At 54.3% G+C, this 23,745-nt stretch overlaps 2 protein-coding genes across 3 annotated transcripts in view; one reads left to right on the top strand and one right to left on the bottom strand.

The window, feature by feature from the left end:
• The window catches only part of FAXDC2 (fatty acid hydroxylase domain containing 2), a 10,342-nt gene extending 7,905 nt beyond the window's left edge, over positions 1–2,437 (top strand). Inside the window, 2 exon segments of the mRNA XM_057379270.1 lie at positions 372–538; positions 1,475–2,437. Of these exon segments, the coding sequence (XP_057235253.1) occupies positions 372–538; positions 1,475–1,631 (324 nt within the window). The 3' untranslated portion in view covers positions 1,632–2,437.
• A 4,422-nt stretch (positions 2,438–6,859) lies between these two features.
• The window catches only part of LARP1 (La ribonucleoprotein 1, translational regulator), a 41,196-nt gene continuing 24,310 nt past the window's right edge, over positions 6,860–23,745 (bottom strand). The window contains exons 3-20 of one of the 2 annotated variants that reach the window (XM_057379279.1): positions 18,856–18,917; positions 17,302–17,367; positions 16,373–16,541; positions 15,660–15,791; positions 15,343–15,486; positions 14,525–14,687; positions 14,155–14,299; positions 13,776–13,950; positions 12,772–12,941; positions 12,164–12,523; positions 11,171–11,294; positions 10,364–10,569; positions 10,171–10,277; positions 9,699–9,850; positions 9,308–9,452; positions 9,031–9,140; positions 8,584–8,711; positions 6,860–8,017 (exon numbers count right to left, since the gene is read on the bottom strand). In XM_057379279.1, the coding sequence (XP_057235262.1) occupies positions 7,796–8,017; positions 8,584–8,711; positions 9,031–9,140; positions 9,308–9,452; positions 9,699–9,850; positions 10,171–10,277; positions 10,364–10,569; positions 11,171–11,294; positions 12,164–12,523; positions 12,772–12,941; positions 13,776–13,950; positions 14,155–14,299; positions 14,525–14,687; positions 15,343–15,486; positions 15,660–15,791; positions 16,373–16,541; positions 17,302–17,367; positions 18,856–18,917 (2,780 nt within the window). In that variant the 3' untranslated portion in view covers positions 6,860–7,795. Of the gene's footprint in view, positions 8,018–8,583; positions 8,712–9,030; positions 9,141–9,307; positions 9,453–9,698; positions 9,851–10,170; positions 10,278–10,363; positions 10,570–11,170; positions 11,295–12,163; positions 12,524–12,771; positions 12,942–13,775; positions 13,951–14,154; positions 14,300–14,524; positions 14,688–15,342; positions 15,487–15,659; positions 15,792–16,372; positions 16,545–17,301; positions 17,368–18,855; positions 18,918–23,745 lie in introns of both variants that reach the window. The other variant, XM_057379278.1, reaches the window with a different exon arrangement.

Raw genomic sequence — 23,745 nt, forward strand, 5'->3', positions numbered from 1 at the left:
TGCCTTTTCACAGTGAGGTTTCCCAAGAGCAGCTTTAGCACTATTCCAAGGTGAAGCTGAAATTCAGATCTCTGACTCCAGGGTAAYTTACTGGAATCATGCTGTCCTCACCTATGGTTTGGTGTCATGTCTAACTTCTACTCCAGGCTTGGGAAGCTTGGGCTATGAAAATGGTTTGCAGTCAGTAGAACTTTTAGCACTATTACTKCTTTTTGGACGATTATGTAACTTCAGTAAGGCATTTGAGAGGGGTCTTTCCTTTACACTGCACAAATCTAGTGTGATGGATCACCAGCTGATACAATTCAGTTCCTAGAGGAGACGCTGCTTGTTGTGGACCCATTATTGAGGTAATTTCTTCTCATTTCCAGGTGTCCAACACTCTGCCTGTCATGACTGGGCCCATGATCATGGGATCTCACATTGTTTCAATCTCAGCGTGGTTCTCCCTCGCTCTTTTAACGACCAGCATTTCTCACTGTGGCTACCAYCTGCCCTTCCTGCCATCTCCAGAATTCCATGACTTCCACCACCTCAAGTACGTCTTAGCACTGCTCAGCTTCCCATTCTCCCTCCTCTCCTGCCTGTGCCCTGGCACCACTGACAGGAAAAACTCCTTTCTGAGGATCAAGTGGGTTTGCCCAACTCGTGCACAAGCAGAGCAGCTCTCCAGTTCACCTGAGAGCAGGCTGAGTGCTGCCAGTTCTTACAGCAGTTAGAGATCAGGATTTCGAGGGATTCCAGCCCTGCTAAGGACAGTTCTCTGCAAGGCTCCTCCTAGGAGTTTAGAAGACACTCTGTGATCTAAAGACAGAGCAAGGGCAAGTCACACAGGTGAAACAAGCMTGCAGGGAGCCTGCCTGTCTGTTCCTCTCCCATACACTGGGATTAGTAACACTGATCAGATTACACTTTGCCCAGACAATCACCATTAACCCTTCCTGGCAGAGATTCACAGCCTTGTGCGCTGCAGAAAGAGCAGTCGCAGCAGGTTGATCAAGGATACATACCTGAGCAATGGAGAAACATTCCCATCTCCCAATGGGCATTTCATTCAGACATCCTCCCCAGAAAAGTCTGCCCCCACTGCAGAACCTGCCCAGGGGACAGTTCACTCACACATGTCAGGGCATGGGGCACTCTGGGTGGAACAGCTGTGCCAGCTGGAAGCACATCTGCTCCATATCCCAGGACAGCCAGGTCTTGAGAGCACATGGGCATGGTAACACGGGTGTCCAGCACTCCCACAGTTCTGAGCTGCCCAGAGAAACAGCTGCTGCTCAGGATCACAGTGTCTGGGTGATGATGGCACCAGACAAACTGCTCAAGGTTCACCCACACTTTGACAGAGCTGCCAAGGAGACTGGTGAGGGGCAGAAATGCCATGAACAGAGTATCAGGGCTCAGAAAGGGATGGAGAGGAAGGGCGAGGTAACCTCAGTAACTTGCAGTGATGTTTATCTCTGGTTCCCAGGTTCAACCAGTGCTACGGAGTGCTGGGAGTGCTGGATTATCTGCATGGCACGGACAGAATGTTCAGACAAACCAAAGCCTTTGAGAGACACAAGGTCCTGCTCGGCCTCACGCCGCTCTCCGAAAGCATCCCTGAGCCCCCCAAGAAAGCTGAGTGAGCCAGCCCAGCAGCTCTTGCCCAGCTGGGTAATGAGCAGAGTGAGAGACAATGATTTATGCCAAATAGTATTTTAATTAAGAAACAAGTTATTGTCCGCACATAACAAAACATGAAGCTGAAGTTAAATATGCTGCTTGAAATGACTGCACTTCGGCTGCCATTATTTTCTATCTAAGAAAAAAAAACCTGCTCTAGAAATCTATTTTTAAACTAAATATAATGGTTTGTTTCTCAGTTACTTGCACTGTTCCTTGGTTCCAGCCGCCTGTGTATGAGCCAGGTGTGTTCTGGGCCAAATGGCTCTGGGTTCTCATTATTGAGGTTTTAGCACCAGTTTCCACAGRTGATGATTTGGCCTCTGTGGCATCATCTCCTCCTGCTGAGTGTCCCCTTGCTCTGAGACACAACCAAAACTGATAAATCGAGCAAAGAGATTTTCCAAGGAAAGCAAAGTCCCTGCTGTCCTGAGCTGTGGGCAGATTAGGGAAACCCTTTAAGGAAGAACCCAAGAAAGCAGCCCCCAGAGCAATACACACATCCCCTAGTACCTACAGACCATCCAGACATACTRTGAATTTTCTCAAGGATCTTCTTAAGTCTCAATCCTGCTTGGAACAAACATTCCACATCTTTCCCCAGTGCTAGAGCCCCTTAAGGAACAGGGACACAGGGCTGACCTGTGCTGCACTGACCGGTGGTCAGCCCAGCTCTACCTGTGGAACCAAAGTCACTTCCTCTGCTTCTGCAGCTCCTACAGCTGCACCAGAATGAACCCACCCGCAGCTCCCTGGGGAGGGCAAGTCAGAACAGAAAAGCCAGGCAGCATTGTCTTTTGAAGTTTTTATTTTTATACATTTTTTTTTGTATTAAAAAGGAAAAAGCATAATTACCACAAATTACAAAGGACTAAAGCATTACTAGAATAATGAATCACATCAGCCTAGAAAGCAGATACTCTGAATAATATTAATGTTATAATACAAGCTCTCATTCAAGTATTTTACATTTTTCTCTTTTCCTTTTATACGTGATGATGATCCTAGCACATGGGTCAAAGATTATGTACTATCAACAGAGATGGATCATGTACAGCGGGCCRTATTAACAAGATTTTCCTCCCAAGTGATACATGGTCTGTGATGAGTCATTTTAAGTTTGTCTCTACTATAAATGCAGCTGAAGAAGGTTGCACACACTCTCTAGTTTTGGGAAACAGAAGGCTGAGGTTGGACACACACGGTTTGAGAAGGGCCAGCACATCGAACCACCACCCTTTTAGCTCCAGGCGAGCGAGCAGAAAGCTGCACTCGCTGGGCTGCAGCTCAGCGGGTGACTCTGAGCCACAGATTCAAATGTTTCCAACCCCAATGGAACCAGGACAGGCTGTGGGGGGAAGACAGAGCAGGGCTGCACCAGGGAGGCTTGAGGGACCAGTGGTGCCAAGCACGCCCTCCCACGAGGGGCACCACAGGCAAAGCCACCCCGGTGCAGGGCTGGGGAGAGAGCAGGGGGACAGTGTGGGGAGCTGGAGGGACCCCAACACGCTCCACAGGGGCCAGCTGGCACCCAGGGCATTCCCTGCTTCTCTGGAGCTTCCCACCAAGGGGATGTGCTTGTCACAGATACAYCGGTCCTATGTTCAAGTGTCTGCAGAAAGTGAAACTGTAAACTACWCCTGGAAATGCTGCCCTCCAGCCACCTGCTCCGTGCCACCGAGATGAACATTTGCTTAGAAAGAAACAATAAAGGAAATTTTTTTATCATCTGTTACCTGTATTGGAAACTTTACAAAAAGTCAGTGAGGCATTTAACATCAAGTGTAGCAACCCTCTCAAGAAGAGCCCAGCRTCCATTTCAAACAGTGACAAGTGACATAACCAGCCTCAGAGGAGACAGGAGACAATAAGCATTGCAAACACAGCTTGCTACATTTACAGTTTTCCGTTTTTTTGTTTTTTGTTTTTTTTCTTTTGATAAAGTAACTGGAAAGGCATTAACAGCTAGAAGGCCCCCTCTGCACTGCCATGTGGAAGGTGGCAGGCCACTGAGGTTAAACACATCGGTTTGTTACAGTACAACGACCAGTCCCGAGCAGGTGCCAAAACTCGAGGGACCCCAAAGGGCTACAGTGAGAAACYGCCATYRGGAGTGCCAGGGGGCAGCAGAAGARAGATGGSCAGGCAGAAACAGAGCAGCAGCATCATTACTTTTTTTTYYYYYMMAWRAKSAKSRYRRMRMARCAACAAAGCCKCCTCAGAAACACAGCTTSTACCTCCACTCTGACCCCACACCAGAGCTCTGTACCTGCTGCAGCCACCTGCATTCCAAAGACAAGCTGACCTTGGCAAGGAGCCCYAAGCTCCAGCAGCCTGGAGGACCTCCCAAAAAGAGACTCAGCCTCCCTCAGCCTTTCCAAAAGCAGCCAGGGCTCCCCCCAGGCTGTGCCAGTGGCTGGATGCCAGCAGCACGCAGCCTTCGCGGGCTGTGGGACCATCAGTGCTCACWGGAGCACATGTGCAACCACTCAGTCCTCTGAAATTAAAAAAAGCACAACACAGGGTAGAGGTGAAGCATCCAAACTAAAAACAAAGCCTAACTCCCTCCTCTGCAGAAGGGCAAGAGCTTCCTCATATGGAAACCCCCTCTGGACAGCTGTTCCTTCATCCACTGGGAACACGAGCTGCGCTCCTGTGATGCCTCCTGCATGCAGGGGCAGCCTGGCTGCAGCTGATCCCAACCCAGCCRGGCACAGAACACGCACCCGGAGCTCCCTGCCCTCTGCCACCCACCCTGCATGGAGCAGGGAGAACAGCTCGGCTTCCCTTCAACTGCTGCAGGACAGGTGGGAGCAAGCAAAGCTGTCTCAGGCTGCCATGTCCATCTGTCCTTTGCTCTGCCCTACCCACTGCTGTGCCATGGACAGCAAACACAAGGCACACAGTCCACAAACCTGGAGGGCACTGGGAGCACTGGGATTGCTCTTCTAATCCCTCTTCCCCTGGGTGCACACATTAATGTGACAAACCACTGACTTGGCAGAGGAGGAAGGGAGAACTCTTCCATGCCAAGACTAAAGCCTCAGGATCAGAAATTAAAAATTATTTAAAAATCAATTCATACTTTGGGAAATTTTCTGGGAAATGTCCTACCTCTTCTACCCCTCAAGCAATTCCACAGTCTGTTCCACAAGCAACAACTCCATAGCAGCAGCTCATCCCTCCCCATTTCCTATTACATTTGTTGCTAAAACRCAGACCATTGGCTTCAAGAGAGAACACAAGACAACAAAAGGAGCACAGACACAGCTGCAAGGACCACATGTGGCACATCCAGACCTGCCTCCACTTGCAGACAACCAGCAACACATCTACAATGCCCCTGATCAACCCTCCAGCCTCCTCCTTCCCAAATCAGGGACAAACCCGCCTATGTCTGTAACCTCAGAGACCTGACTCGGCTCACAAGAGGGGAAATCCAGAGATAACAGTCACGGCCGCAGCACTGTACAAGTGTTACTTTTGCCCATCTTGCCCAGTTCCCACCCCACAACCCCAGAGCACTGCTGCCACAATGGAGCATCCAGAGCTTCGGATGGGCTCGCCTGCTGCAATCAGGCCTGCAAGCACTACTGTGACATGGCAGGGGTGGACAGAGCAGGGCAGGATCACACCACCAGSAAACAGCCAAGCAGCAGCTCCCCAGCATCAAACCCAGCTGTGCTTTCAATTCTAGCAGCAGTTGATGCAGCCACTCCAGACCAGCCCACCTGCCCCCACCAGGGCAGCATCCTGGAGGCAGTGTCAGTTTGGGAAGCGATGACCTCAGCCAGGACCTGTGAGCACCCACGGCCACTGCTGATGGACAGCTTGGCTGTGCTTCCCCTCTTGCTCCTGCTCTCAGTTCCTCGCTGCACTCACCCACCCACCCTGCAGCTGTACATGGAGAGACGATGACTCCTCCCAGCCATGAAACGCAGCTTTGGGTCAGCTCAATGCCTTGGGAAACACTGTTTGGTACCAGCTTGTGACTCTGCACCTCTGGAGTGGTGCAGCACACAACTGCACACAGGAGCACAGCTCTGGAACTCCCAGGGATGGAGCACCGGAGCCACAGCCAAGCCAGGTGTCCCAGGGACCCAGCAGACGGAGCATGGTGGCAGCAAGGCAAACAAGTCTGGCTGGAAAGGAACACAACTCTCCAGTGCTGCCTCTGGAGCATCTCCAGAAGTAGCACTGGACATCTCAGCGATCTCATACCTGACACGTGCCCCTCACAAAGGATCCAGCTCACAGCCTGGGGAGGGCCTGCCTGCCAAAGCCCACCCARCACTGGGTACAAGGATCAATCAAGTAAATGCCACAGCAGCTCTGCATCACCCTCTGCCTCAGCAGAGTAAGGAGCCACATGGTCATCTCAGCCCTTGGAAATGCACAGGGACTGTGCCCTGAGTGCCAGACTCCACGCTTCCTGCCATAACACAACACACAAGGAAACCCAGGCGACAGCTCTCCTGTGCCAGGCAGGGCTCCTGTCACCCCCACACAAGTCCCAGCAGCAGCCCCAAGCCAGTGACTGCTGTGGGACAGGTTTTCCAGGGCTGCCCCACTCCCTGGCAGGCTACAGCAGGAACAGCTCTCCTSGCAGCCAGGCCCAGTCCCCCAACTGCTGTGCCAGCTCCCTGCTCACCCCCCAGCCACGCTGGAAGCACAGACAGGAGCAGAGAGAGACAGGGGTGTGAGCAAGGCTGTGACAGGGACAGTCGCTGTTGCAGGGACAAGGCTGCCATGGTACAGACACAGCACAGCAGCTTCCATCCTGTGTGAGCACGAGTCTTGGATTGGGCTGCCCTCAGCACCGTCCCCAGGAGACTCGGGCCCGGCAGGGAGGCTCTGGACGGGGGAGGCATCCGAGCGAGCTGCGGGGTCACAGGAAAGGCCGCAGGGAAGATCAGCTCGGCAGCAATGCCGTGAGGAGTCTCTGGGCCTGGGGAGAGCCGACAGCCCAGTGCACCCCAGGGTGCAGGAAGCCAACAAGCCTCCCCGGTTCCAGCTCCACCATAAGGCAACTTTTTTTTGGGTGTTTTTGGGGTTTTTTTTTGTTTGTTTTTTTTTTTCTTTTTTTTTTCTTCAGTATTATTTCCAAGGAAGAAAAGCAAAGGGAGATGTGTCTTTTTTTTCAAGAGTTTTTCTGTTGCTATTTCAGAGGGGTTTGTGGGGTTTTTTTTTTCTTATATCATTTTTTTCCAAGGGAAAAGGAAGAGAAAAGCTCCTTCRGCAAAGTCCTGTCTTTGCATGCGATGGGCATTCCTGGGGCAGCGGGTGCACCGTCCAAAGCAGGCTCGAGTCCGGGTGCCTGCCAGCCTCCCAACCAGCCATCCTCGCAGGAAGGAGTCACAACAAGCCTATCCTTGGCAAAGGTCCTTTGGTTGACTTCCAAATTGTCCGTGACGGAAGGGAGAGGTGGACAGAGGGAGAGCCAGACCCTCGGGAAGGTTCAGACGTTGGGGAGACGGGAGAACGAACAGGGCGACGCTCCTGTGGCGGGGTCGGTGTCGGAGCGGCACCGCCGGACGTGGAATGGGAGACGCCAGCCGGGTCATGGAGATCAGAGGCTCCGCAGCATCRGCACACGCTGTGGCTTCGGTCCCCCACTGGGGAACCTCGCTCCTCCGAGCTTCCTGAGCGGCTGCCCCGCCATCCGAGGGGGGACACAGAGGGGACTTGTTGGGGCCACACAGAGCAGACTTGTTTTGGTAAATCCAGACGAACTTCTAGCAATAATTTAAAACTTGATATATATATATAATAATAAAAAAATCTCCCCTTTCCAACCCAGCCAGAACACATTTTTTTTTTTTGAAGAGACACTAAGACATGAGTGTGTGCACAGGAGGAGAGGGAAGGGAAAGGGTGGGTCTGCTGGGAGCGGGTCTGGCTCTGGTCAGGGTAGTAATAGCAAAATGGTGTTTTGGATGCGGATCATCTTTGCTTTCCAGCCACAAGAGAAGAAAATCGTGTGCGTTGAAGTTTCTCCCAAGCAGCCAATTCCTGGGAACCCACCTTCCAGCTCCCTTCCTGTCCCACCCCCTCATGTCTGCCCTTCTCCGAGCCAGTCCCCCACCAACCCACCCCACCCCYGCAGGAAGCAGACGCTGCAGCCTCTCTACTTCCCCACTGTCTGCGACTCTGCAGCTGATGGGGCAGGGGGTTGCTGGCTCAGGTTTTTGGCATCCTCTTGTGCAGGCTGGCTGRGTGAGGCGTGGGCTTGGCTGGATGGGCACTGGCTGACCGTTTTGCTGGAAGACTGGGATGGGTAGCGCTTCCTGCCATCTCCCCCTGACGTCGTAGGGTATCTCTTGTGTCCACCTTCCTCCCCCATGGGTGGCTGGAAGAGAAACACCCCAGGATCAGCACTGCCTCCTCAAAATGCAGGTGCCATTCCCTGGGATCAGGAAATGGCTTTCCTGCAACCCTCCAAGAGCAACTTCTTTTACGGCCCACAAGGAACACACACATTCATCCCAAACACTCTGCCCTTCTGTCCCAATTTCCCGCTGCCATTTGACAAAAGACTGACTTGACTTCCAAACTGAGCACAATGGTGACAACCTGCTCTTAGTCACCTGCTCTAAGTCATACAGGGGCACAGTCCAGAAGTTTGAAAGCCAAAGCTCCACACAATGCTGGCTCTACTCAAACCATCAACGCTCCCTTTCATCCTCCTTCCTCACCTCATTGGGGAGGACAGGCTCCCCCAGCTCCCTCATCACTCACTGAGCAGATTTGCCATATTCCAACCCCACAGCTCATTCTGGCCTGGCTGCAATGACAGGGAGTGACAGTAGRTGTCACTGCCCCCCTCCTGCCACTTGGGGACCCCCCAAAAATCCTCAATCCTCAGAGGGATGTTTGCAGGGCCAGCAGTGTGGTGCAGGCATTGTTTCTACTCACATCTACTCGGAAGTCCTCGAGGCGCTTGAAYTTGCTGAGGTATTCTTGCAGTTTGCTGTTAATGTCCAGATTTTTGGCTTTGGAATATTTTAAGAAGGCCCARAACTTTTCCAGCCCATAGAGCTGCCCTGAAGGGAGCAAAAAAAAACCAACAATATCAGTAAGACAACCAAGGCTCAGCCACTGCAGGGCCTTGAGCAATCCTACAGGAAATGGTGCCTCTAGGRGAACGTTGGGAGAGCTGCAGCTTCCCACTGCCCTCCTCCAACCCCCAGCAACCCTCAGGATGGTCAGGATCCACTCAACCTTCTCCTGTGAAATGAGCAACAGGACATCCCGGTCCCATAGTACAGTTCTGTGTGGCTTCCCCAAAATGAGGACAAGAGGGGAACCATGCAGCTGTGGCACATCACTGCCAATCCCAAGGAGGCCTCAGAAGGAACCTACCAGCTTCGTAATCCTTGATGGTCTCTTCTTGGAAGTCCTTAAATATGTCTGGCCGGAATTTCTTCTCYAGCCCATAGCTGTAGTATCTGAAAAGGCACTCCAGACCGTACCTGGGAACAGAGCAGCACGTGGGGCTCAGACACTGGTGCACTCAACAGGGCARCACTGAGGTCACTGAGAGCAACCTCAAGCAAGGCAGAGGCACTGCCTTAATTTGCTGTGAGCCTTGTACAAAGCCAAACCCACAGAAAGGGCCATACTGTCACTCTTCTCTTACCTGTATCCCTCCTTCCCGTCCTCCACAGCCAGTTGCTTGAACTCCTCATACATTTTCTTGTTGAAGTGATCTCGGAGGAAGAAGGACCAGAACCGGAAAAGYGTGTTCATCTCCTGGGACTGACCGATGCCCAGTCGTTTCCGCTCTGTTTTTGGGAAAAGGGGATAATTACAAGGCCAGTCCTGTCCCAGGAGTCAGGGGCTCATGTGCAGGAGGGCCCTGTGATGATACCCAGCCCCAGCTCTGGACACCCTGAGCACAGCCACGCTCCCCACAAACCATGGGGACACAGCAGTGGGCAGCAGGGCTGTCCTGTAGGACCCTGCCATGTTCCTGTCCCCACATGGCAGAGCACAGTTCCCCTGTCCCACCCTCGGTGCAGTGTCCYTACCGTTAAGGCAGCGCCGCCGGTACTTGTGGTAGACGTGTTGTGTGAAGCCGTTCTCCTTGAGCAGCTCGTGTGAGGGATGCTGGAACTTGGGCAGGGACTGCGGGGTGCAGCCGTAGCTCCCGACAGCCGGGGTCCCCTCCGAGGGGCTGGAGCTGAGTGTGAGAGACTCCTGTCAGCACCTTCTCTGGCATCACCCAGCACAGCAGGGTCACCTGTCTGTTGGTGCCACCCACGCCCTGTGCCCACTATGGGTTTGGGACATGAGCCATGGAGCACYCTACTAGGAAGGGGACCAGTGTTTCTAACCAAGACTCATCTTGCTTTTTCCCCAAGCCTTTCCAGGATGGGCAAGTTTGGCCCTTGTCATTTCTGCAGTCCTGCAAGACCAGGTGCTGCCTCTCCCCTTCCTTCCCACATCCCTCCTTTTCCCAATTCTGCCTCCTCCACGATCCCACATGCCAGTCTCTGGTACCTGATGGAGGCAGTTCGGGGCCTGTGCTCCCGAGARTCCATAACCCAGCCCACGTGGCACTCCATTGGAGGGTTCGAACTGTGCCTCGTCTTCCTCTTCCGTGGAGTCTGCAAGACACGGTGCATCAAGGATGTGTTCCCTTCTTCCCAGCTGAGAGCCCCCAGCTCCCATCCCCAGCCCAGCCAGGTCTCACCTTGGCATCTATCGTCCTGCCCTCTTTCACCACGGGGTAGAAGCGGGGCGTCTGCGTCGGGTCCTTGAGCTGGGGCGTGCGCGGGGTGCGGGGGGTCCTGGCGTTGCGGTAGTTGGGCGATTCTGGGACGGTCGTAGGCAAGGAGCGGGCGATGGTGGAAGGCTCAGGGACTCCAAAGAGCTTGTTGGCCAAAGCGTCTGTAGGTACTGCAGGGAGAAACCCCCGYCCTGTGTCAGCCTGGGCTCTGGGCACCGCAGCCGTCCAGCAAATGGGAAGCAGCAGGGGCAGGAATGCAGGGACACATCCCCTCTCCCACACAAGCAGGGAGTTCAAACTCAGCTTGGCCAGAACGCCCAAATCCTAGCAGCAGATGCAAAGACTGAGCTTCCACAAGGAATCTGCTTCCTAGAGGTTAACAGCAAACAAATCCCCTGTCCCCAGGGACTCAGCACTGGTGTTGCACAGCAAACACCCAGCAGGCAGGTGCCTCCCAAGCACTCAGAGAGGGTCCAAGACGAAAGTCAAATCCAGGGAAATACATCAGTCTGCCAAGGTTTCCACACTCCACTGGGACACCCTTTTGGGCCTCCTGTTCTGGAGCCCCAAAGCATTCAGCTGGAAGAGCATCATTAATCTGGGAAAGACCCAACTCAGAATATTCTGTGAACTCTGTGAACTAGATAATCCACCACACCAGTGACCGTGACCCCAGTTCCTTCTCCCCAGTTGCTACCCAACCTCCGAGAACCTCTAAGCACAAGGAGCAGAGACAAACTGGGTCCCACCCATTCATGTCCCATCTCTTACCTTGCTGGAATCTGGGGGGACCAGGAGGAACTTCCTGGTTTGGATCCACGGGGGGCTCTGGGGTCARGGTGTCAAACTGCTCCCTGCTGATCATATTCACCTTCTTGAAGTTCTCCACCTCTTGCTGCATTGGARGAGGAAGATGGTGAAGAAACCACTCACCCCATAACAACCATGATGAGCTCAGTGACCCATTCTTGGCCAGGACTCCCCTGCCACTGTCTCATGTCCCTAGAGCCCCCTCCCCACATCCTCACAGTGTGGCACAACACTGCCATGGAACTGAAGGACCCACATCCCAACACATAGTCCCTGCCACCTGCTTTCCCCACACCCTCAGCTTCTGACACCCCAGAGAGCAGCACTGCTTCAGCAATGGGTACCAGGTACCAGACTTGGAAGCACTGAGCCCACCTGGGTACTCCAAGAAGTCATCCCACTTCACAGCCATGATTTCTATCACTGAATGAGCCTAGGCAAGTCCCCAAAAGTGAGAGTAACCAAGTTGGGACCCAAACGGTTCAAAACAGCAGATGGGCTTTCTATAAAAAGCCCATGTCTATGCAAACTGACACCAAAACAGAGAACAGCACAGGCCAAGTGCAGCCCAGCCATCTATGAACCTGTTCCCAACAGACAGTGCCACAAAGCACAGGGCTCTGTGGGCAGAAACACCCAGTTCCTCTCACAGATCTGGCACTGCCAGCTGAGATCCTGGCAGACAATGGGCCCCACGTTCCAGGTCACCTCACTACTGGCACTTTGTTTACCTGGCTGCAGCCTCACGGCTGGCTACAGCCCTGTGTTTATCACAATGCTGGCAGCCAAAAACCCCAAACACTGCAAGAGGACTAAGCCCAGTTTAGCTCTAGCCCATGAGTGGGCTGTAACCCACTGCACCCCACTTTTCACCCAGGCCCAGCAGCCACTGCTGCACACGAGGCTCCAGGAGCCCACACGAATCCCTCCCTTCCTCRGATCAGCCGCTCTCACCTTGATCTGTGAATACTCTGGCTCAAACTGCTCTGTCCACAGGTCCTGCTCATAGTAGTACAGCCCATCRTTGATGACCTTGGCCAGCTCGGAGCTCATTTTAGCCCTGGAAGTGTGGTTGCCAGTCCGGTCCCCGCCGGGATGCCGGCGCAGGTACGGAGGGGTCTGTGTCACGATGAGGATCTTGTTCACGTCGCGGTCGTCGATCTCGTAGTCCGAGTCTTCGTCTGACCAGTCRGTGAAGGTGTTCTTGCGGCCATCCATCTGCTCCATCTCCTCGTCAAAGAGGAAGTCGAGCTCCTCGGGCTCATCTTGGTCCTTTTGCTTCTGTTGCTGTGGTGTTTTTGACTCCTCTGGTTTCTACAGGAAGGGGGGCAAGGGTGACACAGGGGAAAGACCAAAGAGTGACCTCAGACCCAGCTCTGGTCCCTTGTTTATCTATTCCAGCCCACCTGTAAATGGAGAACCATTTACACAACTGAGGAGCAGCTCCAAAAGGGCTCAGATGGAACCAGGAGACACCAGGACATCACTCCCAACCTGATCTGACGCCTGCCTACRTATGATCCAAACCACCCCAACAACCCAGACACTCCCACAGCACTTACCTTGGGCCTGGCTGGGGAAGGTCGGGGTCTCTTCTTCACTTCAATCCATGTCTCTGAATCCAGRTCTGGCAGACTTGTGGACAGGCCCTTGGGCATTGTCTTCAGATTACTGACCTCCTCTGTTTTGGTAGGGACTGGGCTGGCAGGACGTGGGGAGCCYGGAGCAGACTCTGGAGCCAACAAGAGCCACAAGGTGCTTTAGGAGGAGGGAGGGAACCCAGGGTGGGTTGTACTTACAAACTACCTGACCATTGTGGCAGCATGGCACAGCTTGCAGGACTAACTGGCATCCAGCAGCCAAGGMTTACCAGCACAGTGCCCACAAGTGCTGGAGTGGCAATCCCCAGTTAAGGCKGTGATGCCAGCAGTGGCCACAGACACCACAGGTGACAGTTTCCCAGACACACAAAGCCCTAAAGCAGTTCTCCCTGGGATCTTTCCCAGGACTGTCTGGAGCCAGTGGGAACAGATCTTCCCCTGACAAAACTCTTATGACATCTTAAGAAGATGTTTTGCTTAGGCTCTCAGGCCTAGCCCTAGCTCCTGCCAGCCCCCATGGGATGGAGTGAGAAGAGMAGGGGTAGCCCATGAAGGACAGAGGACCCTTCTCCAGCACCTGATTCACAGTTCCATACCTACTGCCTGATTTGCACCCAGCATCTCCTAACCCAGCAAGGGCAAGTTGGATTCACAAGTGTCCTCTGCTCTGCCCWGCAGCTGTAGACTATTTCCAGGCAAGCCAAGAGACTTTCAACAGGACTGACCCTCTCTGAATGCTTTAGCCCCAGTGGAGTAAAGGCCACATTCAGTCTCTCATACTTCCAACATGTCGAGGAGGCAGCACTCTGAGATCCAAGGACAGAGCCCACACAAGCTCCCAGCACCAAGGAGGATGCCAATGGCAGAGCCTGCCCTGGGGAACGCTCCTGACTGTCAGGGTCTCAGTCATGCTGCAGCCCCAGCACTGCTTGCCACACTTCCCCCCACATTCCCCCATTGCTCACCTGTCTCTTTCTGGAAGCTCTGCCGGGGCACAAACTCGGGGCAATTGATGAAYTGTGAGAAGTCAGTCTGTGTGTAGTCTGCCATAGGAGGGCCAGGAAGAGCCCATTTCTCTGGCTGCTCTTTTCTCCTGATCTTCTCATCCACAATTTCCACMACCTTGCTGTCCTTCAGAGCCTGGAACCAAGCAGTAACTGGTTAACTTACGGCACATTGAGGGGTCAGAGCCCAAGCCATTTCTCCCTGGGAGGACTAATAGGGGCGGGAGCAAGTAAAGGACAAGGGAAGGCTCCACTTGCACCTCATCCACAGCAAACAGGCATCACACAGGGGTGGTGAGAAGCAGAACAAGAAGGAAAGATCAGCCTTTTTTGCCCTCACCTTGATGATGAGGCTGATGTCRGTGGTGAGCGCCTGCACCCGGTGGAAGCTGGCGATCAGTGTGATGGGAAGGAAGCCGTCCGAGTCCATCTTGCGGCGCAGGAAGAAGTCTCGCTCCAGGTTGTCCACGCTGAAGTAATATTCTCTGTATGGACAACATGTCTGTGAGAGCAAGCTCTAAGCCMCAATCCTCTGGGTGACCCCACGGAAATAACCCACACACACACAGAGGGGAGCAAGCCTGGGGAGCCCACACATGGCTGATGCTGAACGCGAGGCAGGGAGTCAGCACACCCTGGCTCTAACCCTCCCCATGGCACTGGCTGCACTGTCCCGACCACCCAACACTAGGACAAGAGGTGCTGCTCACATCTGCCTCTTGATGTAATCCTTGAGCAGCTCCTGGTCCACACTGTAGAGCTCAGCACTGCTGATGTTGTCGAAGTAGTAGGTGATGTTGCTGGCGTACTTCTGGGTGCGGGAGCCGTCCGAGCCCTCGAATTTCCGGTAGCCGTACTGGTAGTCGAAGTGCCCTGGGGGACACCAGTCAGGGTCAGCACAGAGCCACACAGGATCTGCCACACAGGCTGCACTGCCAGATGGGGTTGGACTCCTGCATGAATTGTTCCCTCTGCACTGTTCCTGAGGATCCCCTGGAAGCCTGCAGTGGGGCACCCACATTCCTCATTCTCCTGCTCTCTGCCTTTGCCACAGAAGAAGACAGGAACCCTCTCATCCAGGAGCAGCTGAGCAGCCCAGCTGACACAGGAAGGCCCTACACTGAAGCTGAGTCTGGGTTAGCACAGACACTGCCCAGCCAAATGCCAGGGCAGATGCTCTTCCTTACCCAAGTTATGACTCCTGCTTGGCTATCAGTATGGCATAGAGCCTTCACAGACTTGCAACATGCTTCAACTCCTACTCACAGAAATATTGCAAGGGGTAGAAAATAGGAAAAAGAGCTTGGCCTGAGTAGCAGGAAGACATTTGCTTTTACAAAAATACTATTAAGAATTATTTGCTTTGTTAAAAGCAACTCAACTTACCAGCTGCACAATATTTCCCTGTATCCCTRGAGTGCTCTGCCCTCCCCTGCCCACTTTAGAGCCCCAGCTCTCTCAGGCATACACAGACRCAGGGCTCTGCACACCCTCCCTGCAGCCACAAGACCACACACACAGTGCTCACCTCCTCTGCCACGGCCACGGCCCCTGCCCCGGCCGCGGCCTCGGCCCCGGAAGGTTCCTCGCACGGCCCCTCCCTCGCTCTTCACGCTGGAGGTCTCGTCGTGGTCCTGCCAGCTGCGCTCGTGCTTGTTGTCRGGGTGCCAGCCTGCAGCACAYRGGRAGGGAGAGGCAGRGGGGTGTTAGGACAYGGCAGCAGCTCCCTGCAGCAAGCYCRCYGCACACAGAGCCCTCTGAAGGCAGGGAAGCTGCTCCCTGGGCACCAGGGCTCGCTGTGCCCCACAGCCACGCCAGGAGCGGGTCCCCAGCCCGAGCCCCCACCTTTGAGCTCGCTGCGGTTGTTGGAGGGGTGCCTGTGCTGCTCGTTTTGCCGGTTGTTCCGAGAGGCCGTTTTGTCCCTAGGCACCTCTGACTTCATGTCTATCTGCAAAGGGACCCACTTGTGTTTGTTGCCTGCAAAAGGACAGGGTTTGGGTGTGACAAAGGTTCAGAGAGCGTCTGCTTCCTCCCCCACAAACCCCTCTTGCCACGCAGCCCCCACACGTGGAGGAGAGAAAGCAGCAGGGCCTTTTGGACAGACCCTGTCCTCTGACATCCCTCCAGGCCTCACTGGATGCAAAAAAGCACTGACCAGGACTCTCAGACATGGAGGGACATGATTTAGAACATGCCTGTGGCAACTGTCACAACACTTGTCCTTCCTCCACCCCTTCCTGCCTGTCCAGGCTCAGGCCAGACTGAGCCCATGTGTCAGCCATGGCTGACAAAACCCACAGTGAGAGGCTCTTCTGTGCCTTCATGGAGCACATGGGAAGGCAGCCTCCTGCCCTGTCCCTGCTTGGGTGCCGCTTCCACCAAAATGACACTTGAAGGCTGCAAGCACTTTTCCCCCCAGCTGTCCCTGTGCTGGGATCGTGTCCTACAGCAAGGCCCCCAGGGAAGGCAGTGGATGCTTCCACCTGCCTGTGAGTTGTGAATGGGGAGACAAGCTGAGCCCAGGGGACTGTCACTGTCCCCACCAGCTCCTGCCTTACCTTTTTTCTTCTGGGCTGACTTCTGGTTGTCATCGTCACCATTCTTCTCCTCCCCAGACTCATCCGATTTGGTTTTCAGGCTCTCTTTGCCGTCGCTCCCATCCCCCTTTTCCTGCTCTTTCATGTCTTTCTTGACAGGCAGCTTCCGAAGGGACGGTGCTTTGTGCGGCTGCTGGGGACACAGCAATGMAGGAAAGATGTGAGAGGTGGGAGAAGGGAAGAGCTGGAGGCAGACCCCAGCTGCCCCAGCAGGAACAGAAACACCTTGCCCTGGGATGGGTGCATCCCTGCTCTGTGCCTCCCAAAGTTGTTCTGCTGCTGTGGAAGGGCTCATGGCTGAGCTGGGCAAAGGCCTCAAGAGATGCTGGGGAGTGCTGCAGCTGAGACACTGAGATGGGCTGCCAGGGAGACCTGGTGCTCATGGATGGGGCTGTCCTGTAAAGGACCAGAATGCYCCAGTGGCAAAAGGGTGAGTGACCACCTTGCCCTGACAGCCAGCCAGGAGCTGGYAAAGCAGCATCCAGAAATAGAAAGGTTTCAATGACACCCATGTCCTCAGCAGGGAGCAAGGGCCAAGCCCCTCAGGCACACCAAACCTTTCTTGTGCATTTTCAGTTCCTCCTGAGGAACTCCTCTGACTCTGGCCCAGCCYCTTCCTGCAAGGAGCAGCCGTGAGGAAAGCGGGTCTGGGAGCTGCCCTACCTGCTTCAGCCAGCCTAGGGTTCAGACTGGACTCCAGGTTCCCAGAATAGCACTGAGGGAGGGAGCACATGGGCAGCCCTAAAAGGAAATTCCCTGCACGCTATTCCTGGCTGCATCCACACTGACACTCAGCACCCCAAATGGYCTGGCTCAGCCAGCACTTCCAGAGGGACAGGGAGGTCTGCAAGGGTCTTATCCTGCTCATCACAATGGTTCTGTGTTCTCACCTGGACGCTCTTGTGGGCTATTTCTCCAGGTGTTGGCCAATTTGTGGCATCACCGAAGTCACCAACCTTGTACCAAAGAGAAACGTCCCGTTAGTGCACAAGCTGCAGGTGCTGCTCCCTGCAGCAGGGAAGAATCCTTTCCACCCACAAACAGCTGTCCCCAGGAGGCTGCAGGGTGACACCCACACTGCCTCCCTCCCCACCCAAGCAAGGTCCCTGAACTAATCCCAAATAACGGCAGACAAGTTTATGTCCATCAGAGATTGTAACGAGGCTGCCAGCAGTCCTGCAAGCTCTCAGCCTCCCACCAAATACTCTGCCCCAGCACCACAAATACTCTGCCCCAGCACCACATTTGGCAACAAGCTGCCCAAAGCAATTCACTCAATCACAGGCCCCATCCCTTGGAGAGGGACAGCACCCAGCTTACAGCATTCTAAATCCACCTGAAGCGACCACATCCTCTGAAGAAGCTCTTCCACCTAGTGGCAGGTCACAGCCAGGCACAGCCCCACTGGAATGCCCAACTACAACCACCACGTGCTGCCAGCACAGCAAGGGGATGGTCCAGCAGTGGGGGAGAAAATCCAAGCAAGTGATGGAGCTCCCTCATTCCAATCACCCCATGGTCACATGGGGAGCATCAACTACTTCTCTGCTGAATAAATGACCTGGTMACTACCACAATTTGTACCTCTTTCAGATTTCAGAGGACCTACAGGACAGAGGAAAGAAGCCAAACGACTGCCCAGATACTGAATGAGTCATGGCTGGGCACTGAGTTTATCTGGACACAGAAACTCCTCCTTGCCCTTGTGGGGTTGTTATTTCCAAATTAATCTGGAGTTGAATTAAATTTTTATCCCTCAGGAGATCACATCTTTACATGCAGGTGCCATGCTCCTCTGCCCAGGAGGCCAAGTTTCCTGGAAAAACCAATTCCAGTGCAGGGCCATGCCTGTTTGACAGAGAGGAGCACCTTCCACTCCCATGGCCCTGCTCTCTCCAAAATGGAACAGAGAAGATAAGTCCTATCAAGTTGCAGATTCATTTCCACTAGCTGCTGGGAGCCAGCACCAACAGCCCGTGTCCCACTGTGCCCCAGAAGTAACTGATTCCCTGGCACAAACTGCCCTGGTTCCTCCAAAGGAGTCACTTKGACATCAATTCCCCTGGCTCTGTGTGTGCCAGGGAAGGACAGACCTGTGGACACTGCCACTGCCCTGTCTGCACTTCAACACTGGGCACGGGCTGAGCCCACAAGGAATTTGGGGTGTCCTCACAGTGGGAGGAGAGGTTTTCCACATCCAGGACTGCTCCAAGTGCCTCCCTGTTAGAAGGGAGGTAAGAAGGCCTCCCCGGACCAGCTGTGCAGAAAACCAGTCAAGACAGCACACTAAAGAGGAGATGGAGAACCAGGCCAGCACATCAACCTCTCCACAACCAGGTTTGTGATGGGAGAGCTCTGCAACCCAGACCCTTGAGAGGCTCATGCAGCACTGACAACTGCACCAGAAGCTGGGGCCAGCGAGGGGAGAGCAGGCACAGCCTTACCTTGCTTCCTTTCCTCTGCCTCGGGTTGGCAGCCCTCACCACTTTTGCTGGAGTTGTAAGTTCTGCAAGAGAAGGACAAGAAAAGTGTTAAAACACAGCTGAGCATTGTGGGTGGAGTGTTGGCTCTGGAGAGAAGTGGGTAGGAGGCAAAGCAGCTCCCCCTTCAGCAAAGGAGGGCTAAGAGGAAAAGGTGAACAGAAAACAGAGCCAGCTCCTGACCTGAGTCTCAGAAAGGCCTTATTGAGATCAGAAAACTCCTGACCAATCCAGGTGGCCCAGAGAYGGACTTTTAACCCCATCCTGCTGCAGCAAGGCACTCCCTGCCTTGGCTCTGCCCTCCCCACTTAGCCTTGCCAGGGAGGAGGGGGGGGCAAGGAGCTCAGCTCATTCTGCAAGGCACCCACAGAACTTGATCTGTTAGGAACAGTAAAACAAACATGCCCTTGAAGAGCCAAGGCCCATCACGGCGCCATGAGGCCAGGGCTCCCCAGTGAGCAGAGCTCTGACAGAGGGATCCTGAATCCTGGTTTGAACTCAGCCATCCCAGCAGGGGAAGCAAGTTCATGAGAGGAAATGTACAGAGAGAGTGAGCCAGATACATCAACTGCCTAAATCCCAAAAGTATTTAGGCATTGTAACACCTCTGGGGTGCTTTAACACATCAGAGTGAGACTGTTGGGGTTCACAGCACCACAAACCTCACAGCAAATCAAGATCTCAACCCCACCACRACCCATCTTGGCCCCTGCACACACACCACCTCTCTAAAAGCAGAAATAGGAATTCAGCTTGCTTTCCCTCTCAGGTTTGGCTGCAAGGTCTCTGGATCAGACTCACCCAGGGTATGCAGAGTCCAACCAACAACTCTGCCCAACACAAGCCAGCCCCAGAAGGAGCACAGCCAAGGGTCTCCTGCAGGACACTGGGGCTCCACAGGGAGAGGAGAGCCTGCCTGCCCTGCCTCGAGGGGCAGCCCCTGCCAGGCTCCTGCAGAGAGGATTTCTGCTGACTCACTGGCTTTGTTTAGAAGCAAAGCAGCCCTGACTGGGGTAGGGTGAGGGTGGGAGGATCGGCAGAGKATATCTGGGGATGCCCCAGGAAACACCCTGAGTAGCCTACTCAGCTCTACTCAAAGCTGCCTTTGATCTCCTGCACAAGGCTGGACAACTTTGCCTGSATGATCAAAACCGGTCCCCTTCTCRGCCTCGAAACCAGTGATTCATCCTGGCCTTGCTCAGAGCTGGAGGCTTTGAAGTGTCAATAACGCAGAATCAGACACTCAGACAYGGCAGGACAGAACCACGTGCATTCCCCTTCCCCAATTCTTCTCTCTACAGCTCCTGCATAGGGATTTCAACTCCAGGAGGGGCTGCTCTGGGTGCCTCAATGCTCCCTTTTTCCCCCAGGAYTTCTTCAACCCACCTGCAGTGCCTCTTTTCATGAGCAGTGCCAGTCCCACGTGTCCCTCATTCATCCCACGTGTCCCTCGCTTATGCCATGTGCACTTCATTGAGAATCCTGGCTCCACAGCACAAAGCTTACCACAAGGCTTTCAAACTTCCTTGCTAGTGTAGGAAGAGCCAAGCGCTTTCAAAACAGCCCCCAAAATCCTCCACTCCCCGCCCACAGATGTCACCAACTAAATATAGCTTCAGGAGCTACAGCACCAGCAGCTACAGCACAAACCCACAGCCATTCCAGAGATACAGAGCACCCCTGCCTGCTCCAACAGCACTGACAGGACTGGCACAGCCTGATCAGGCTCTGATCTGCCAGCCTGGGGGACAGCAGGGATCCCTCTCTCCCTGCAAGATCCCATGCGGGTGCCTGGTCCCACCACAGCACAGCACAGCCCAGAACTCACAGCCATGGCATCCAGCCCYTTCCTCCAGCTGCTGCAGCTCAGGAGCCCTCGAGGCCAGAGATGTTCCTGTGCTTTTTTTTTTTTTGGGAACCAGTCAAAGAGAGGTGCCCTCAGAACCACGAGGGAAAGAGGACACAGGGGCACAGGCTGCAGGGGAGGGTGCCACAGACTCCATCCTCTCTGCGGGGGAGGGAGGAGATTGTTTGAAACAAGTTCTACCGCTTTCCTTATCTGCAAGATATGAACAGGGATCCCTTATCTCGCGGAGGTGCTGAGAAGACTAATTAGCATTTGCAGAGCGCTGCGGAAGACAAAACACAAAGCAAAGGGCTGCAGGCCGGCAGGGAGGGAGGGAACTGCTCCGGGCGGGGCTGCGGGCGCTGTGGTCAGCGTGGAGTGTGGATGGAGCCGAGATCCTGGGGGAGAGCAAGGCAGGAGATCGAGAGGGTGTGACGGTGCTGCAGACACATGGCCACACACAGCAGCTGCTGAGCCAAGACCGCGGCGAGGAAAGGAGAGGCCACACATGCCTGGCACCCTCCAGGGCACACCGACACAACCAAGGGCACCAGTTCCAGCCCATCAAAATTTCTGGAGTCAAGTCCCTCCACACCAACCCCAAAACTGCCCTTCATGTTCCCTTTCAGAGTCTCTAATAAATCAAGAGTTTTTAAACAAAATCTAACCTACCCATAATATATTTAGGTTAATCCAGGTGCTCAAGCTTCAGAAGAAAACCTTTCTACAGGGACAGCAACATGTGGTCCTCAGCTGAAAAGACCTCCTGCAGAAAAAAACTCACTGTATTATCCTGGGAAGTGGCGAGTGAGTGCTGCTCACCCCACACAGGAGCTCAGGACAAGCAGCGAGGGACACTGGATACTGCCTCGCTTCACAGCCGAGCCTTTAAAAGCTGCTGACAGATGTCTCAGACCTCTGAGCGTCTCACAACCCTCCTTTTGCATCTGTCTGGTGGCAGTAAGTAATTGCAGTTGCACCAGCAGTGTCTGACCACCTCCTGAAAAACAGGGCCYCTCTGTGAGAGGGGACAGACAAAACAGCTGCGGCAGGAGCCAGGGCTTTAGTGCTGTGAGGCTGGCACAGGGACAGCGGGCACGGAAGCAAGGAGTAGCTTTGCCTGCAGCCACGGAGCAGATGCTGGCACAGCCAAGAACTGAAAAGCAGGTCTCGAGTTTTGATCTGCTGCCTGCAGCCACAACCTGATCGTTTGCCCAGCCGTGGGGTTGCCCAGCCACCAGGAGATTATTTCTTAGCAACCGAGGGGATGAGGCATAGGTGGGAGCACCCACAGCAGTCCCAAAGCTGCTCTCACAGCCAAACCCTTCCCGTGKCCATGGCACAGCCAAAGCACTCGCTGGCTTTGGGCACTCGCTCCCCAACGCACCTGACAAACACCCAGGGCAAGGCTGTGCACATGCCCTGGGCTTTCTTTCAGCACACCTGGCTGGGGCACAGAGCCCTCGAGGTGGGAAAACACCTGATACCTGGAAGAAGAGCCCTTGCACAAGGACTGGACAGCCAGAGTGACAGCAGATCCACAGCTAAATGTCYCTCCACCCCCACAGGGACATGTGCCACAAGACCACTGAGCTCAGCCAAGGAGATATATTTACTGCTTTACCTGGGAAAATCAAACCAAACACCTGGCAGCCTGGTTTCCTACCTCTTCCGGCATCCAATGGAGTTTATAAAGCATTTTTAGAGAAGGCAGATGAAGAGAGGGAATAAATCTGCAGTGCTGRGCAGAGACCTGGCATTRCTMCARAAATWCMTGMWTCTATAGCAAGAATRYTGCAATRCCTGGTCCAGGTGTACCACTCATAYAATGCCGGWGAGGGCTCAGAGAACCCTCAGAGGGCAGCCCAGGCTCCCAGCAGGAATGCAGAGTCCTCAGCTCTGGCACACTGTCCCTGACACAGCACCCCTTCCTTACGCAGCAGCCAGGTCGACAGAAAGGAGCAATCCTGCTCCCTGCTCCACAGCCTGGCACCGACCAGAAAATGCTGATAAAGGCGATTCAACGCCAGAAACCCGGACTTTGTGCTGAAGAGGCTGAGGCAGGGGCGCATGCTCTGTGATGCAGAGCCCGATGGGGCTGGAAGGGCCAAACCAGTATCCCGTTTCCCCAGAGCCCTGGCTCGAGGGTGCCACATGGCTCGAGGGTGCCGCATGGCACAGATGACCACGTGCCCAACAATCCACCAGGATCCACCTCACTGCTCTGTCTCCAAACAATCCTCCCTCCTTCCCACACTTCACGGGACACTCTGGGCACATGTGAGGACTGCAGGTCATCACAAACACAACGGGACACCTGCTCTGGCAACGCACCTTCGAGGTTTTGGGGTGAGGAAGAGCACATGCAGCTTGGGCAAGCGTGAGCTGAGAAAATTGTTTCTGCCTGGGATTAACTCTTTTCCCTGGAGACAGACAGCTCCTTCASAGTTACTCCATGAGGGCAGGAGAGTCCCTCCTGAGGCACTGACATCCAGGAAAGATGTGGTGGAACAGCATCAACCTGCAAAGAAGCTCCCATAAGATAGACCCAGCAGACAGCCAGCCGCAGCCAAGCCTACTAGGACCCCACAGCAGCTGCAAGAATCCCCTTCCCAGCTAAAARGACCTAAGGAATCAACAGAGAACAGCTCGAAAGGTGGCATCCCATGGRAAACTYAGGGCCTYACCCTGTCCCTGTCCTTGCTCCAGGCCTCAAGCAATCTCCCTCCCAGGATGGCCTGTTCGGGACARCAGCAGGGGCATGACATGTGGGCAAAAATCTCCTGTGGCACTCACCACTGTCCAYTCAGTCCAGGACCTGGAGTGTGAGCCAGACCAAGCCATCAGAACACACAGCTGGTGAGCTTCATGCCCACCAAGAGCACACAGAGACATCTGCAGGACCAGCCCTGCAGCCCCGATGGGACCTGCAAGCAAACAGCAGACCCCACCACTCCCACCAGCAGACAGAATCTGCTGCAGACACTGACAGAGCTCTTCCATGCCAA

Source organism: Malurus melanocephalus, unplaced genomic scaffold (assembly GCF_030028575.1).
Source record: "Malurus melanocephalus ecotype Western Australia unplaced genomic scaffold, MMel_1.1 scaffold_399, whole genome shotgun sequence".
NCBI lineage: Eukaryota > Metazoa > Chordata > Aves > Passeriformes > Maluridae > Malurus > Malurus melanocephalus.